At 43.0% G+C, this 17,225-nt stretch overlaps 2 protein-coding genes across 2 annotated transcripts in view; both read right to left on the bottom strand.

Annotated features, from left to right (window-relative positions):
* The window catches only part of LOC127058429 (myb/SANT-like DNA-binding domain-containing protein 2), a 606,575-nt gene that overhangs the window by 481,503 nt on the left and 107,847 nt on the right, over nucleotides 1-17,225 (bottom strand). The window lies entirely within an intron of this gene.
* The window catches only part of NPTN (neuroplastin), a 112,233-nt gene that overhangs the window by 32,340 nt on the left and 62,668 nt on the right, over nucleotides 1-17,225 (bottom strand). The window contains exons 2-3 of the mRNA XM_050968450.1: nucleotides 9,335-9,503; nucleotides 1,895-1,989 (exon numbers count right to left, since the gene is read on the bottom strand). Coding sequence (XP_050824407.1) covers nucleotides 1,895-1,989; nucleotides 9,335-9,503 — 264 coding nt within the window. The remainder of the gene's footprint in view (nucleotides 1-1,894; nucleotides 1,990-9,334; nucleotides 9,504-17,225) is intronic.

The following is a 17,225-nucleotide window of genomic DNA, read 5'->3' as shown; positions in this document are numbered from 1 at the left end:
TGTTGGGGTTCTTAGGTACTGGCTTGTTTGAGCTTGATTTTTGGCTTATTGTGAAAGTCAGGGTGCTTATTTACCATGTGAAAGTTCGCCACTCTGATGCACAGCCTCATGCTGCATCTTTTGACAGAGTGCTCTAGGCTGGACATCTTTTGCCCCTTATCAAAGCTAAGACGCTGTCCTTCTCTCTGGAAATGGCTTGTAAGGGTCATCTCTAAGAGCAGCCTAATTCAAAAGTGATTTTACGTAAAGCAATAATTATTTAGCAAGTTAAGCAAAATCACAGTAAACAAGATTAAGCAGCATAAAATCACAGCCAGTCTAAATCTTGGAAAACAGGCTCACTAAATACGGCACAACCTTCTATTAAACTGATTCAAGCAAAGCAATAGAACTCGCATTCTTAGAGTTGTGTGACTCTGCTCACATTTCACAGTCAGACTCCTGATCAGCAATGAATTTCTACTCCCTCTCCCCTCCCACACAAAATGCCCTCTTGCCTTCCTAAGTACGTTTCCTAATTATATATTTTAGGGAGCTATCACCACTTTCTCCCTATGAGCACAATACCCAGCGTTTAACCAAAATCCACTATCTCTAGACAGTCTTTATGTAAAGATCCTCTCTCAGAGCCCATTGCAAAAGGAATCCTTTGAACAGAGATACACATTTGACAGTATTTTTTCATACATCTTGATCAGAATACAATCTTTTTAACATGGCAATAGTTTTAAGCCTCAGGAAATTGTTTGTTTCCTTTGTCTGAAGTGTTAGAACAACATAACTCACTTTTAACCATAATTTTACAGCTATTATGTTTTCTTAATTTTATTTTAATATCAAATAAGTTGTCTCTTGGACTGCACAGTCTGTTACCTCCACTTTCCTGCTATGCTTAGTTCAGTAGCTCAGCCATACAATATATCTTCAGTCAGGGGCAGAGAAGTTTCCGATGTATCCATTAACAGTGTTTGACTTTGCCAAGGGTGTTCCTTAGGTAATATCACAGGAACATATCAAATAACTGAGGTCAGAAGCTACCCGCAGGGATGCCAAAAAAACAACCACCCATTTAGAAGACAATGATCTGTCTTCCCTCGGTACTTGCCATTAGGACTGGAACAGCAACAGACAAACCTTTACACTTTTTAATTAAGCTTGAGGATGGACTGGAAACAGAACCCTTCAATGTAAGTTTAGGGACAGACCTATGTAATGGCAAAGGGCAATACAAAACCTGAAAGGGAGTGAGGTTTACAAAGTTGGTTATGAGGATTTTGTACCTTGCAGACTACTTAGCTGCCTTTTCTTCTGACTGACTAAGCTCTAATCTGTTTTTTCATTAGTGCATCGAGTCCAGTTTCAAGCTCTGAAGTAGTTTGTACAACCACTGTTAAATGGATACAGCAGGAAAAAGGGTCACGTGTGTAGGGAATAACTGAGAAACCAGTGCCAACATCTGGTACAGGTAACCTCTGCAAACTGAATCCGTACCGTGCCACCAGTTGAGAGAAATCTAGAACGTGACAGCCTAAACTGGTTTACTTTAATTAGTTGCTGGGTTCATACCATTTCCATTCAGTATCCACAAAAGGCACAGAAAAGTTATCATTATACACTGCAAAAGCAGTCATATTGGGGTACAGTTTACTGTAATGCTTTGAACCAAAGGATGTGCCTCCAGAAGTCATATGAACAATCATGATGCCAGTGTGGATGCAGAACATTACGTCGTGAGAAGCTAACACAAGGGAATTAACTCGGGGAGGGTCATTTGAGTTAATTATGTAGGATGGACACACCCAGAGAGAACTACTGACAAAAAGGACCCAGAAGAGAAGAAAGGAAAGAGCAATGCTCAGACATAGTTTTCTGGAAAGAGAAAAACCAAAAATACCTTTCACTTCTATAGTGGCGTTGGCTACAGGCGAGTTAGCAAACACGAACACACATAAGTATTCCCCCGACTCGTCTGCTCGGAGTTTCAAAATCCTGTAGGTACAAGGAAAGAATGTGTGTTAATGGCATTGGGAATTATTTTCAGCAATTGAAAGGTGGCAGGCAACCAAAGTACATTGTAGAGTTTCATTTTTTAATCTGAATTTCAGAATGGTATTACAAACTGGTCAAATTGTGTTGGGTAATTATGATTTTATCCTGCAATATAAATATATGTTGTATTTGCAGAGTATTCCCTCAGCAATATAATACACAAACTAACACACTAGAATGACAATCAGTATTTCCAGACGAACCTCTCTTTTATTGTAAAGCAATAGGAAGTTTCAGCATCACTCCTACATTAAGTGCTGTGACTAGTTTCACACAAATTATCCACAAATCACAATTTTAATTACCTCTGTGACATTTGCATTCATTGTTAGCAATAGGCAGAGATTACTTCACGTGGGAAACAAAGATCTGCTCTCTCAAGAGATGCAATTTATACATACGTCTGCAACATAAACAGTTGAGGCACAGCCATTTAAGACATGATTATAGTTAGAGGGACAATCAAGATTGATAAGACCAAACCACGACCCTCTCATACTAGAAAGTTTTGTAATACGGCATTCAACTGAATTTTTTTTTTAAAAAAAGACTATTAATTGTGCAAATGGGACCTGGCAAAAATCCCATCCTCTAAGCTGGTCAAACCACATAAAGAAAGCAATGCTTAAGTTTGCAGTGACTGAAATGGGAACAAAGGACTGAAACAAGCACACATGAGGGCTTTTCATTGTCTTCTCCATTTCCTCTGTTAGCTCTGTTCTTGTGAACCAGCTAGGAGAATGCTACAGTTCTAGTTTTGGAGACTAAAAACAAAGATATTTTATACTTAAAGCCTAGAAACCTTCAGTGTCTCAAGAAAAGCTTAGACTCAATTGCATGCAGTAAGTTCTGTATCTAATAAAAAGTATTTGCTAAGTTCAGTTGATATTTAACCTACCAACAGCTTGAGGGTCAGGAAAATAAATGTGCTTTGTTCTGCTGTATTAAACACAGAAGCCACATATCCACCCTGCCTAAAGCAAATGTTGTTAATGTTTCTCCCACCCCCTCCCTTTACTGAAAGGTACCCAACCCTCTTACAGAAAGGAAGTAATGTGCAGATGATCAGAAAGCCTACAAAAGATATTTCCAGTAAAAGAGTTATTGAATAGCACAGGGCAATTGTCAAGAGTCTTAGAAGCAGCCAGTGAATTTAACATGATACTTTGCACTAGCTTCTTTTATCAGAGAATCTCAAAGTGCTGTATCAATATCAAGCCTCCATACCCCCTTGACCCAAATGAGTAATATACATATTTTACACAGAGGTAAATTAAAGATTCTTCTACACGAGAGAAAGGATGGGTGCTTACTCTAGTACCTATGGTTTTTAGAGACAATTGCCTTCATGGATTCAGATTGCAAGCAACGTGTAGCTTGGGGGCACAAACTTGAAACTTTGAACACTGTCCATTGATGCTGCAAGCGCACCCTGCTGATATCCTTGTACCATAACACCCAAGGACACAGTGTGACAATTCCAGCCAATCAATTCCTCCCATTAAATATCAAGAATTTATGGTAAGACTTCGAAATAATGGGGAAGAAGGGCAGGTAACACTTGGATCCATACAGGTAATCACTTTGAAGAGCTACAGTTGCTATGGTAAGCAACAGTTTTCTTTGAGCACTACCTGCATGAATCCCCACTACAGGAGCTTGACAAGCAGTTCCCAGACCTAAAGGAAATGGGTTTGAGGAAGCTCACTTGAATAAAGATTGCCAGAGTTCTCTGTCAAACTAAGCATCTAATCTAGAGGCTAAGGGGAGTCCAAAGACTATTAACATATGAAAGCATGGACAGAGCTCCAGCCATTCAGATCTCCGCGATGGAAACAGTTTTGTGACAGGCAGCAGAGACTGCTTTACCCCTGGTGGAATGTACCCCAACACCTGGAATCCCAATTAGTTGTTAACCTCTGGTGGAAATGGACTGACTTCTCGTACTATTCTCATGAGTCACAAATACTTAAGATTTTCCAGATCATACTGCAACTTAGAGCCATGTTAACAAAGAAACCATGCAGCTGACCCTCTCCTGATAACCAGTGGGGATTTACTTCAACCTTCCTGTTTCTCCCCTCCCTACTCCAAAAAAGAGATACCCAACTACTTTATAGAGGGATTTGGGGTATTGAGGAAGGACCAACTTCCACCATGAAATGCTATGGATCAGCCTTTTGGATCTCAGGATCCTAAGCCAGCATGATCACCACCATAAATGCAGCCTTCCGTGAGATGATGATGAAAAGAACATTCTATCAATCACTCAGGGCTTGTCTACATCACAAAGTTGCAGCGCTGGTGAGGGAGTTACAGCGCTGCAACTTAGGAGGTGTACACATCTGCAGGGCATCACCAGCGCTGCAACTCCCTGTTTGCAGCGCTGGCCGTACTCCCGTTTTGTCTCGGGTGTAGAGGATCCAGCGCTGGTGATCCAGCGCTGGTAATCAAGTGTAGACACTTACCAGCGCTTTTCTTGACCTCCGTGGAATAAGCAGGTATCCCAGCATACCTGAGGAAGCCTCTGGTAATCAAGCAGGTCTCCTTCCCCGGTTTGCTCTCGCGTTCCCCAAACCCCGGAGCAAGCAGGTCTCCTTCCCTGCGGTTTGCTCTCGCGTTCCACGAACCCCCGAGCAAGCAGGTCTCCTTCCCTGCGGTTTGCAGGGTGGTTCGGGGAACGCGAGAGCAAACCGCGGCGAAGCTGGTCTCCTTCCCCGGTTTGCTCTCGCGTTCCCCGAACCCCCCTTGAAGCCGCCCAACAGCGCTGCAGTGTGGCCACATCTAACACCACTTGCAGCGCTGGTTGCTGTAAGTGTGGCCACTCTGCAGCGCTGGCCCTATACAGCTGTACTAATACAGCTGTAACAACCAGCGCTGCAAAATTGTAGATGTAGACATACCCTCAGTTGGCTGTTAATTTAGGAAGTACTATATTTGAGTCCTAGACCTTCCTGGAGAGGATGAAATACATGAAGCAAACCCTTTAAAAACTCAATGTAGGATTAAATAATACAGCAGACCTTTATACCAGTGAGAGAAAGCGGTGCATTTACTAAACTGAAGGAGAGACCCAGTTGTTTGAAACTGTAGCAAGAGCATGTATGCAGAGTCTGAACAACGGAATGGAAGCCAAGGGAGGACCATATCCTTTATGTTCGACCCAGGTCGAAAAAACTTGCTTGCTTGGCTCCAAGTGACCACCAGCACTGGTTTTTCTACTCTCTACTGAGGCTGTCTGCCAGGATGATGGAAAGCTCTGCCTGTACCACGGTGATGAATGCACCAGGTTACACAGGAGTATAAAATGGGGACTGCTCTGCTGCCTAATACATCAATGTTGTACTGTCATTTAAAATTTGGAGGAGTGCCCTTCAAATGGCCAGTGGGCTGCTCTCCATTCCAGGATGTTTATGTAGAGATTGGTCATTTCCTGTGCCCAAAGGCTTTGGATTGTGAGCTAATCGGGTGTGTTACTAATCATTAACATAGCAGACAGTGGAGATGGTAAAGGGACGGAATGCCCCTGAAAACATGTTCTGTTTCATGCTCCCATAACAGGGAGAGTACCACCATGGAAATATCAGACCAGGTCACCTAGATGAGGCTAGTTCACGGTTGGTTGGAAACAGTGAAATGGTCTCAGAGTTTTGCTAGAGAAGTGATAAGCTGTAAAAGACTAACAGTAATAAAACTGTGTCTTGATGTTTTTAAAGAGCAAAATATACAAAACTACACTTTCCTGAAAACGACCAATGGGAAAGTGATGGACACTGCTGAAAAAGATGTCACTTACCAGGAGATGTTATTTGAGCCCCTTGGTGTCTAGCCATAGAACTGCCTTGAAAAGTCATATGTTAAGGGATGCATAGAAGATCTTGCACTAGAGTGATGGCATCACCCTACTTTAAGGAAAGGAGCGCACTCCTCTATGGCCTCATTTCCTTCCTAGCCATAGAGCCCTGATGTTCTCCTGACAGAACTCTTAGGTGATAGGGAAGGTGAGCGGGTAGCATGAATATGCAGAGGTAACTCATGAATAGCTACAGGCAAGTCAACTTTTTCTTTCAGGACTTGTGCACATTCCCTCTTGTGGAAGATTAACAAGCAGTGCTGTTTCGGGACGATGATGGGTGAGGTCTTCTTAACTAAATATGGACCCGTAGCCCTGCTCTCCCCATCTGGATGCGATGCTAAATCGAGGGAAGTTGTTTGTTGCACACTTTCACAGACTCAAAGCTGCTGAATTGCATTACATATCCCCACCTGCTTAAGCCACTAATGCTGAAGTGGCTCTTGTTGAGTGACTCTCATGGAAAAGATCTTTGAACCAAAGGGCCATGGTTTCCTAGCTAAGATGTAACAATACTGTATTCAGCTCCGAGATCAGTGTGACAGAGTTTAGTAATGGGTTTTCCCTGACACCTCTCCCCACATACTGCAAATAACCAGTTAGATTCTTCAAGGGCTAAGTCTTCCAGCAGCATATCGTCTTCACCTAGACATGGATCCCCTGGGTAGGAATGGGCCTGGGGAAAAACCCGGGGGGTGGCTGGGTAGAAATATGACAAGTTAGGCATGAAGCTGGGACAGGACTTCATGCTGCCTTTACTGCATAAGTTGAAATGATCAAAGAACTAAGCTCACCCACCCTCCTAGCAGATGTAAATTCTATCAGAAAGGCCGTTTTTATAAGTGGTTGATAAGTACTTGTGCAAAAGGCTCATAAGGAGGGGCCACCAGCGTCATTAAGACAAGATGCAGGTCCTTTGAAGGCAGAGGCTCCCATACTGGAGTGTGGAGGTTTGAAGAACATGTTTACTATGCCCTTAAGAACCTGGAGACTGTAGGGTGAGAAAATGAGTTTGTCCTTAAGATAACTGTGAGAAGCAGATAAAATTGCTGTCATCTGGATCTTTAGAGAGGCTAATTGCTCAGACTGAAGGTGTAGAAAGTATGGTAGGGCTGCAGCGACCCAAGCTTGAGATGGAGAGAATCCTTTATTAGTGGCCCAGATAGTAAACCATTTCCATTTTTGTTTATAGCATTTCAAAGTGGCCCTTCCTGGACTGTAAGCCCTTCCTTGATGCCTCCAAGAAGAGGAGGTCTGGAGTCTGTGCTCAGGGCAACTATGGCAAAGGTGTTTCTTGTGTTGTCACCAAGCCTACTGAGGCCATAATATGTGGTGCCAATTTGGTCATTAGTGCCACTTTTGATTTAAGCAGAGCTGAATAAGGGATCTGCTTCCAGCACAAGGAGATTCTGTTCTCAGGCGCATGATGGAAGGCAGTACCAAGGCCAAAAGGTCAAAATACATCTTGCATCCTGTGTCAGAGGAACCTCAGCATGGAGGCTGGTCTTGATACCATTGGTGGGTCTGGAGTATATCAGGCTGGAGACACGGAGAAGCTTGGAGTCTCAAGTCTCTCTTCCCCCCCACCAAAGGGAGCAAAGGTGCAGCACTTAGTTACTGAGTGGGTCTCACCCAACTACAGAAGGCACCAGATGTGAGCATCTATCTCTGGGCCCAATGTGGTTCTGGACATACTATGTACACTAAGTATCAGAGAGGTCGCCGTGTTAGTCTGGATCTGTAAAAGCAGCAAAGAGTCCTGTGGCACCTTATAGACTAACAGACATATAGGAGAATGAGCTTTCGGGGTGAATACTCACTTTGTTGGATGCATGCTGCTATGTACACTAAGCTATACTACTATACTACTCTACACTAACTACAAGGAGATCAATTAAACTAAGGAAAGAGCTAGCCTGAGGACATATAGGAGAGTTCTGTATGCTCTCTTTTGGAACAACAAGGGAAGTGAGGCAGTTGCGCTCCCACACAGAGAGTATGTTGATGACATCACCACTGCACAAGATGTCTTGTGCACACCCGCAATGGATGTGGCTTTTCAAGGTAGTTTCACAGCTCAGTGCCGGGGAGCCACACCTTACAATAATTTTTCGTTACTGTAATCATATAGAAGGACATGAGTGGGATTTAGGGCATCACCCTCTTAGGCCTGGTCTACACTGGGCGAGGGGGAAATTGATCTAAGTTACACAACTTCAGCTACGTGAATAACGTAGCTGAAGTCAACGTACTTAGATCTACTTACCGCGGTGTCTTCACTGTGGTAGGTCGACTGCTGACGCTCCCCCGTCGACTCTGCTTCTGCTTCTCGCTCCGGTGGAGTACCGGAGTCGACGGGAGAGCACTCGGCCATCAATTTATTGCGTCTAGACTAGACGCGATAAATCGACCTCCGCTGGATTGATTGCTGCCCGACCAGCACGTAATGTAGACGTGCCCTTATATACCTTTGGACAGGAGATGCAAGGACAGAGGTATGGTGAGCATATTCAAAATTCCAATCTCATGAGAGCAACGTGTGCACACCAATCATAGAGGAAACTCATGAAAATACTGCTTGAAGAATACTGGCATGTAACACCATCAATTTAAGCATATGGAAATACTATTCACAAACATTACATGCTCCAGTACTAATGCACGAGCTCTGTAGGTTTGCCAGTTTTGGCTGGACATATTCCTGGAAGTTTCATCACATGATAATCTTAAAGGATTAATCTTTAATTCCTGGAGACTCCAGGACAAGCCTGGAGGGTTGGCAACGATAAGCTCTGAGCAGAGTTCAGTCAGAAATGTTACTGTGCTGACAAAGACAAGAAGTTCAGGTAGTGCAGCTGCATTACTTCAATTATCTCCTCATAATTAGCAATTCCATAATACTCCTGCCTATACTTCAATGACAGATCAGAGCACTGGCTTTCATCTGTCAAGGCCCAGAGTACAGCCAAGTTGTGGGTAAGCTGGTCTCAGCTCAGACCAGCTCTTCTGTTCAGGCACAATATGCACAGATGCAAGAACACATTCTGCAATGTATGTAACAGGATACTGTACAATATATAGTATGCTCAGCTGAGAAAGGAAACCATTATCTGTACTTTCTATCCATACAATAACACTCCTGCTCCAAGAAGTTCTAAAGAGCTGTGCCTAGAATTATGTGGATATGAACTACTCAGGGATAGCTATGGAGAACACTGATCCTTTTCAGAGTTAGAACTATTTAGTTGTTCTGTTTACCCTAGAAATCACACACCCCTCTACTGCAGATGAATCTCATGCAAACTGTCCAGCCACCCTGTAGCAGAGCCATGAACAGAACCCTGAAGTCCTGACTTTATCCCCTACTTTAAATCATAAGGCGACCAGGGGCTTGATGCTATAGTGAAGAGACGTCTCCTCTTACAAACTTACTTGTGCTCTGTGGTGTTGGAATTCTTCTTAGTGCCAGAAATTTCTTCCCCATTCTTCACCCAATAGCTGTAAGTGAGGGGGCTGGGACTTGTGGTGAGGTTACATTGCAGGATGATGGGAGGACTAGACTGGTGAATGGTCACTTCCTCGCTGGCATTGATCCTGGGCTCTGGAACAAAGTGCACATTAAAGAGAGTCATAAATCTCAGCTAACAACTGCACCTCGAACCCAGGTCTAATGTTCAGCTGGGAGATGGGGAGGGAAGAAACTACTGCTTCACTAATTTGGGAGCTAAAGAACGAATCACAAACAGATGATCACTAATGAAGGCAACAGTTTAAGGACCAGTTCCCCTATATAAAAAATAAGAATTTTAGATTCTTCACTTTGACACTTCAAACAACTGCTGCACACCTCAGAGTAAGATTTTTACAAATCTTCTGCATATGGTGGAATGCAAAGAGGTAAGCTTCATATTTGTTGACTATGCAAGCAAAATCATCTTCTTTTCCTCACCTCCTGAAGGAAGTCAGTCATTGTTTCTGGGCAATATAATGCAGTTTTATTCATTCAGAATGAAGAAAACCCTTTTCTATATGCAGAAACTTCAAGCAAAAAAAATCTGCTTTAGCAAATAATAAGCATCTCTTTGGGTACCCAGTTCCCAGGAAAAAAACACGTCAACAGTCTTAGGAACAAGGCCATGTCTACAAGGGGGATATGCTCTCATTATTGCCATCAATGCAGCTGCAACAGTACAAATCCTTACTGGAAATGGACAGAATTGCTTTTTCTGCTGGTAGATATTACTCTGGCTTGAAATTAAGGGTAGGCTGCACAAGTGCAAACTAGTTTATAAACAGTTTTTATCTTGTCCACATGAGGGTGCAGCTTCACCAACTGGTAGCCTGAGACAGCTAAAATTGGAGCAAATTTCCAATTGTAGACAAGTTGCAAGTCACAAACTACAAAAATGTGAGGTGGTATTGAGAAAGTGTTGCCTTTAAAGTGCATAACACTAAATTTGCATTGCATTAACTTCTTTGCTATGTAGCATATGTTGATCTCTAGAGTGTTCAGTCATGGGACACCTGGGTGACATGTCTACAATCTTCTTGTGGTGTCCTCTGTGAGTAGCATAAAGCAAAATGGAAGCAGAAGAAATGTGGCACACAGGCTTGTATTGTAAGTGATCAAATCAAATAAATGCTATAAGATTCAGGAAATGTGCAGTTTAGATTCCAATTCTAATCTTAAAGATGAACTGTGAAGGAAAAGTATCAGAGGGGTAGCCGTGTTAGTCTGGATCTGTAAAAGCAGCAAAGAATCCTGTGGCACCTTATAGACTAACAGATGTTTTGGAGCATGAGCTTTCGTGGGTGAATACCCACTTCTTCAGATGCATGTGGTGGAAATTTCCAGGGGCAGTATATATATGCTTGCTAGCAAGCAAGCTAGAGATAACGAGGTCAGTTCAATCAGGGAGGATGAGGCCCTGTTCTAGCAGCTGAGGTGTGAAAACCAAGAGAGGAGAAACTGGTTCTGTAGTTGGCAAGCCATTCACAGTCTTTGTTCAATCCTGAGCTGATGGTGTCAAATTTGCAGATGAACTGAAGCTCAGCAGTTTCTCGTCGAAGTCTGGTCCTGAAGTTTTTTTGCTGCAGGATGGCCACCTTAAGGTCTGCAATAGTGTGGCCAGGGAGGTTGAAGTGCTCCCCTACAGGTTTTTGTATATTGCCATTCCTAATGTCTGATTTGTGTCCATTTATCCTTTTCCGTAGAGACTGTCCAGTTTGGCCAATGTACATAGCAGAGGGGCATTGCTGGCATATGATGGCGTATATTACATTGGTGGATGTGCAGGTGAATGAACCAGTGACGGTGTGGCTGATCTGGGTAGGTCCTGTGATGGTGTTGCTGGTGTAGATATGTGGGCAGAGTTGGCATCGAGGTTTGTTGCATGGATTGGTTCCTGAGCTAGAGTTATTATGGTGCGGTGTGCAGTTACTGGTGAGAATATGTTTCAGGTTGGCAGGTTGTCTGTGGGCAAGGACTGGCCTGCCATCCAAGGCCTGTGAAAGTGTGGGATCATTGTCCAGGATGGGTTGTAGATCCTTGATGATGCGTTGGAGGTTTTAGCTGGGGGCTGTATGTGATGGCCAGTGGAGTCCTGTTGGTTTCTTTCTTGGGTTTGTCTTGCAGTAGGAGGCTTCTGGGTACACGTCTGGCTCTGTTGATTTGTTTCCTTATTTCCTCGTGCGGGTATTGTAGTTTTGTCATCATGAACAGGTCTGACTACCAAAAGGAGGCCGCTAGACAACTCTCCAATACCAAATTCTACAGGCCACTTCCCTCCGATCCCACTGAGGAATACACTAAAACTACAGCATCTACTCAGGACACTCCCTACACTAACACCAGAAGAAATCAACATACCCCTAGAGCCCCGACCAGGGTTATTCTATCTACTACCCAAGATCCACAAACCCGGAAATCCTGGACGCCCCATCATCTTGGGCATTGGCACTCTCACTGAAGGACTGTCTGGATATATGGACTCTCTACTCAGACCCTATGCCACCAGCACTCCCAGCTATCTCCGTGACACCACTGATTTCCTGAGGAAACTACAATGCATTGGTCACCTCCCAGAAAACACCATCCTAGCCACCATGGATGTAGAGGCTCTCTACACAAACATCCCAAACACAGATGGAATACAAGCTGTCAGGAACACTATCCCTGACGATGCCACAGCACAACTGGCTGCCGAGCTCTGTGCCTTTATACTTACACACAACTATTTCAAATTTGATGACAATATATATCTCCAGATCAGTGGCACTGCTATGGGCACCTGCATGGCCCCACAATATGCCAATATCTTTATGGCCGACCTGGAACAACGCTTCCTCAGCTCTCGTCCACTCACGCCCCTTCTCTACCTACGCTACATTGATGACATCTTCATCATCTGGACCCATGGGAAGGAGACTCTGGAAAAATTCCACCACGATTTCAACAGCTTCCACCCCACCATCAACCTCAGCCTGGACCAATCTACACGGGAGGTCCACTTTCTTGACACCACGGTGCAAATAAGTGATGGTCACATTAACACCACCCTATATCGAAAACCTACCGACCGCTATGCCTACCTTCATGCCTCCAGCTTCCATCCCGGGCACATCACACGATCCATTGTCTACAGCCAAGCACTGAGGTACAACCGCATCTGCTCTAACCCCTCAGACAGAGACCAACACCTACAAAATCTCCACCAAGCATTCTCAAAACTACAATACCCGCACGAGGAAATAAGGAAACAGATCAACAGAGCCAGACGTGTACCCAGAAGCCTCCTACTGCAAGACAAACCCAAGAAAGAAACCAACAGGACTCCACTGGCCATCACATACAGCCTCCAGCTAAAACCCCTCCAACGCATCATCAAGGATCTACAACCCATCCTGGACAATGATCCCACACTTTCACAGGCCTTGGGTGGCAGGCCAATCCTTGCCCACAGACAACCTGAAACATATTCTCACCAGTAACTGCACACTGCACCATAATAACTCTAGCTCAGGAACCAATCCATGCAACAAACCTCAATGCCAACTCTGCCCACATATCTACACCAGCGACACCATCACAGGACCTAACCAGATCAGCCACACCGTCACTGGTTCATTCACCTGCACATCCACCAATGTAATATACGCCATCATATGCCAGCAATGCCCCTCTGCTATGTACATTGGCCAAACTGGACAGTCTCTACGGAAAAGGATAAATGGACACAAATCAGACATTAGGAATGGCAATATACAAAAACCTGTAGGGGAGCACTTCAACCTCCCTGGCCACACTATTGCAGACCTTAAGGTGGCCATCCTGCAGCAAAAAAACTTCAGGACCAGACTTCGACGAGAAACTGCTGAGCTTCAGTTCATCTGCAAATTTGACACCATCAGCTCAGGATTGAACAAAGACTGTGAATGGCTTGCCAACTACAGAACCAGTTTCTCCTCTCTTGGTTTTCACACCTCAACTGCTAGAACAGGGCCTCATCCTCCCTGATTGAACTGACCTCGTTATCTCTAGCTTGCTTGCTAGCAAGCATATATATACTGCCCCTGGAAATTTCCACCACATGCATCTGAAGAAGTGGGCATTTACCCACGAAAGCTCATGCTCCAAAACGCCTGTTAGTCTATAAGGTGCAACAGGATTCCTTGTGAAGGAAAAGAGATTCCATTTAAGCATCCATGTTTCTCCTATTATGTGTAACTCCTTGAAAGAGATTTGTATCCTACTTGTTTTTTCATATTGGGAATTCAGATCTTGTGCATTCTTCCATACTATGGACAACTTGAGAACTAGAAGGGTTTTTTTTTATAAAGGAGTGAACAAAGACATTAAAGCTAGTTGAGCAAAAATGTAGTGCTTATTCATTGTTTAAACATGTTCATTTTTATTAAAGTCATTTTGTCTCAGTCTGAAGAATTTTGCTTCATTAAGAATCCAACACAACACTCAATACGATTCAAAGGCCAAAGCCCCAGATCTCATTTTAGTCATCCAGGAGGTCTTCCCATAAAGAGGGTAAACAAGACTTGACATTCCTGATATTTTTAAAGTTAAAAACCTAGCAGATTTTTTAAAAAGAAGCTTTTAAGCTTTCTTTATATATTGTAAAGATAAAATATTCTCTCTCTTTTGCAGGCCATCTTTAACTCTGGCCCTATAATTGCATTCCACATTTAGGCCAGAGGACCTTGATCAGTTGTGTCCATGACAGTCAGCACTGTGCTGTTGCACACAGTATATGAATTAGAACAGTATGCAAGTTAGTTGCACAGTATAATCCACATCCATCTTTTCAGCATGTACCAAGAACTGGAGAGGAAAGGGGAATCTCTAGCTCCTTTTTGGCGGGGGGCGGGGAGGAAGAGGTGAAGGCGGGGGATGCAGAATTTCTGCCCATAGAGAAAAAGGGAAAATTGTTTTCTGTTGACCTCACTAGTTGACACAAGTTGGGTGAGAAGGGACTGCATGACTGGGTGGAAGGGCAGCCAACAAAGAGGGTGAGTTGGTACTTTGTGGCCCATACTGGAAATAGCATTTGTAGTTGAGGGGAGAATCTCCCACTTGTACAGTAGTTGGAGGGTGAAAAGGTTTTTTGTTTTTTTTTAAATAAAGGGGGAAGAATATATTTCCTACCTTTACTCAATTGAGTTTGACTGAGAATGGCCTTAGTTTTATTTAATAGGAAACATTTTCTTGTTCACTTGAATAGAATTTGCTTGCAACATTTGAGTCCCAGTGGTAAACGTAAGGGTTACATACTTTCCTGACATGTTTTTAGTTATTTTCTGAAGCCTTGAATATCTCACATTTCAATCCTGAGTGGCAATGTGAGAACTTATAAATTGTACAAGTCCAACCATATATATGAGGCCTTGCAGAAATTAGCGTTGGGAACTTGGACATTATGAATTTTCTCCTTAAATTTGAAAGCGGCATTATGCACAATTAAGAGCTAATATCCACAACAACCAAATTTTGAAAGCTGGCCACTGGAGCTATGCTTTTCCCAAACTGCAAAGCAAGGCATTTTTCTACTGAGACTAAGAAAAGATCTTATCTACCTTCAAACTAAAAAATTATTAAACATGAGGTTTAAAAGATGAGAGAACTTTTGGTGGTTAGGCTTGGAAAAATGCTAATATCTCAGAATACAAGAACTTCCTTTGCATTCCAAACAGTAGGAGAGGAAACTGCAGATGGGTTGCCAGGTGTGGTTTATACAAACACATTCATATAATTCCTAATTAACATTTCATAATGATGTCTGAAAGTCAAAGAAGAATATTTATTCCAGTTGGTTCCATATACCTTGCTGACAGCTATTTTAAACACATTTGGAGTATAGATTAAGTCACACCATACAGTCTTCTTAAGTCTCATCTGTAAAGCACTTGGAAAGCAAATTATTAAAGCAAATTATTAAATTGAATCTGGAAAAAAACGAGGCACCATGAAGGTTGTATTATTATTCATAATGTAACATTAATCTCTACAATAATATAGTACTTGCCCTTCTTGCTGCTGCCCAGTGATGCAAAGTGAGAAATCTTACTACTGATGACCAATAAGCCCCTTACATCACCACTTGATATATGAATATCTTTTCCTTTCTAATTCTACTAGGTTGGCTAAGCAAACTTCCTCTTTCAGTTACTTAGAAGTCCCAGTATTAACCACCCCATCCCAGATACAATGTTGCAGCTATCAAAATGCTGGAGTTCCTTCTGTCCTTTCTTGTAGAAACTTTATTACTGCCCATCAGCTGCAACTCTGCCCCACTATGTCCGGCAATAGGAATTTAACCTGTGCAAGGACCACAAGATCAGGTCCTAGATGGAAGAAAATAATTTGTTTACCACTCCAACAACTATTCTCCTCTCCTTTCATACCCCAATATCATCCCCAATGAGCAAGCACACAAGATTTGTTCACCTAAACAAAAATTACTGTTAACTATCAAAATACTTTGACAGAAATACCCCTTTGAAGCAACATTAACTCAATTTCTGGGCATTTTGTAAACAGATATCAGCTTTACTGGAACTGACTGATATTTGCTTCTGTTTTACAGATTTTCATCCAATATGAAAAGAAATATCTTCAGTTTTATTTATGTCAATGAATTATAAATAGCATTTTCCTGTCAAAAGAGGAAATTGGTAAAACATGTATACTGGCCACTGTAATAGTGAACTGGATATTTTTAAACAGAGTCAACAGTAGAGGCAGTCTGATGCTGTCTGCAGTACACTGGACTGAAGCCAGGGACACCCTATTGTGGTGGTTAGAGGAGAGCACAACCTGCAGTGACTCTGGAATGGAAAGCATATATGCTGCCATCAGAGAATGTTACAAGCATCATACCTCCAAAAAGCAAGTAATGGAAAACAGTTTTAATCTAGTCTACAGAACTAGAAAATTTGTGTAATAGAGACTTATCCAGAAGTGCTTTGGGAATTGCTTTATTTTCCAAATGTTTTTCATATTCAGCCAATAATGGACCATTTTAGGTCTGCTTTTCAAACTGTACGTTGATGACCTGGAGCTAATTGGGACTTTAATGGCTATCTCGTACAGTTTAGACCTATTCTTACCCACCTATCAGTTACATAGTCATATTTGTGATATTTATAGGTGGAGTTGAATGAAATAATGGGAACCAAGTGAACAACAAGGCTTTTTACAGGACTTGTTGGGTGCTTTCATACCTATCCTGGGAATATATGGAAACTACTAAACACAGATGTTTGAAGCAAGAAGAGTTAAAGATTAAGAATGTAACTTAGAGTCCCTGATGGCTGACCACTTGAAGTATTAAAATATTAGCAGAAGACACTAATGTTTCATCAATCTGTAAGAAAGCAGAAAAGCAAGCAGGCATTGCTGTTTAGTTCTGAGGAGATAATGCATTGTGGAAAGGGTACTGGGTAAGGTATGCAAACAAAAAAGCAGCTGTCCCACTCCAAAAAGGAACATCCGGAAGAGTCTCATGAGGAAAATCCTTCCCATACCTCACGTTTGAGGTGTCAATTGTAGAGGGAGTGCGGTGTGCAAGAAGGGGCTCAGGGCAAGAGATTGGGGTACGGGGGGTGCGGACTGCAGGAGGGGGCTCAGGGCAGGGGGCTGGGGTGCAGGAGCGGTGTGGACTGCGGGAGGGGGTTCAGGGAAGGGGGTTGGAGTGCAGGAAGGGTGTGAGGTGCAGGCAGGGGGTTTAGGGCAGGGAGCTGCGGGGTGGGATGCAGGAGGGGTTCGGGCTCTGATCACGCTTACCTCAAGTGGCTCCCGAGTGGCAGAGGT

This window comes from Gopherus flavomarginatus, chromosome 9 (genome assembly GCF_025201925.1).
Source record: "Gopherus flavomarginatus isolate rGopFla2 chromosome 9, rGopFla2.mat.asm, whole genome shotgun sequence".
In the NCBI taxonomy this organism is placed as follows: domain Eukaryota; kingdom Metazoa; phylum Chordata; order Testudines; family Testudinidae; genus Gopherus; species Gopherus flavomarginatus.
This window is presented reverse-complemented; position numbering and strand designations above follow the sequence as displayed.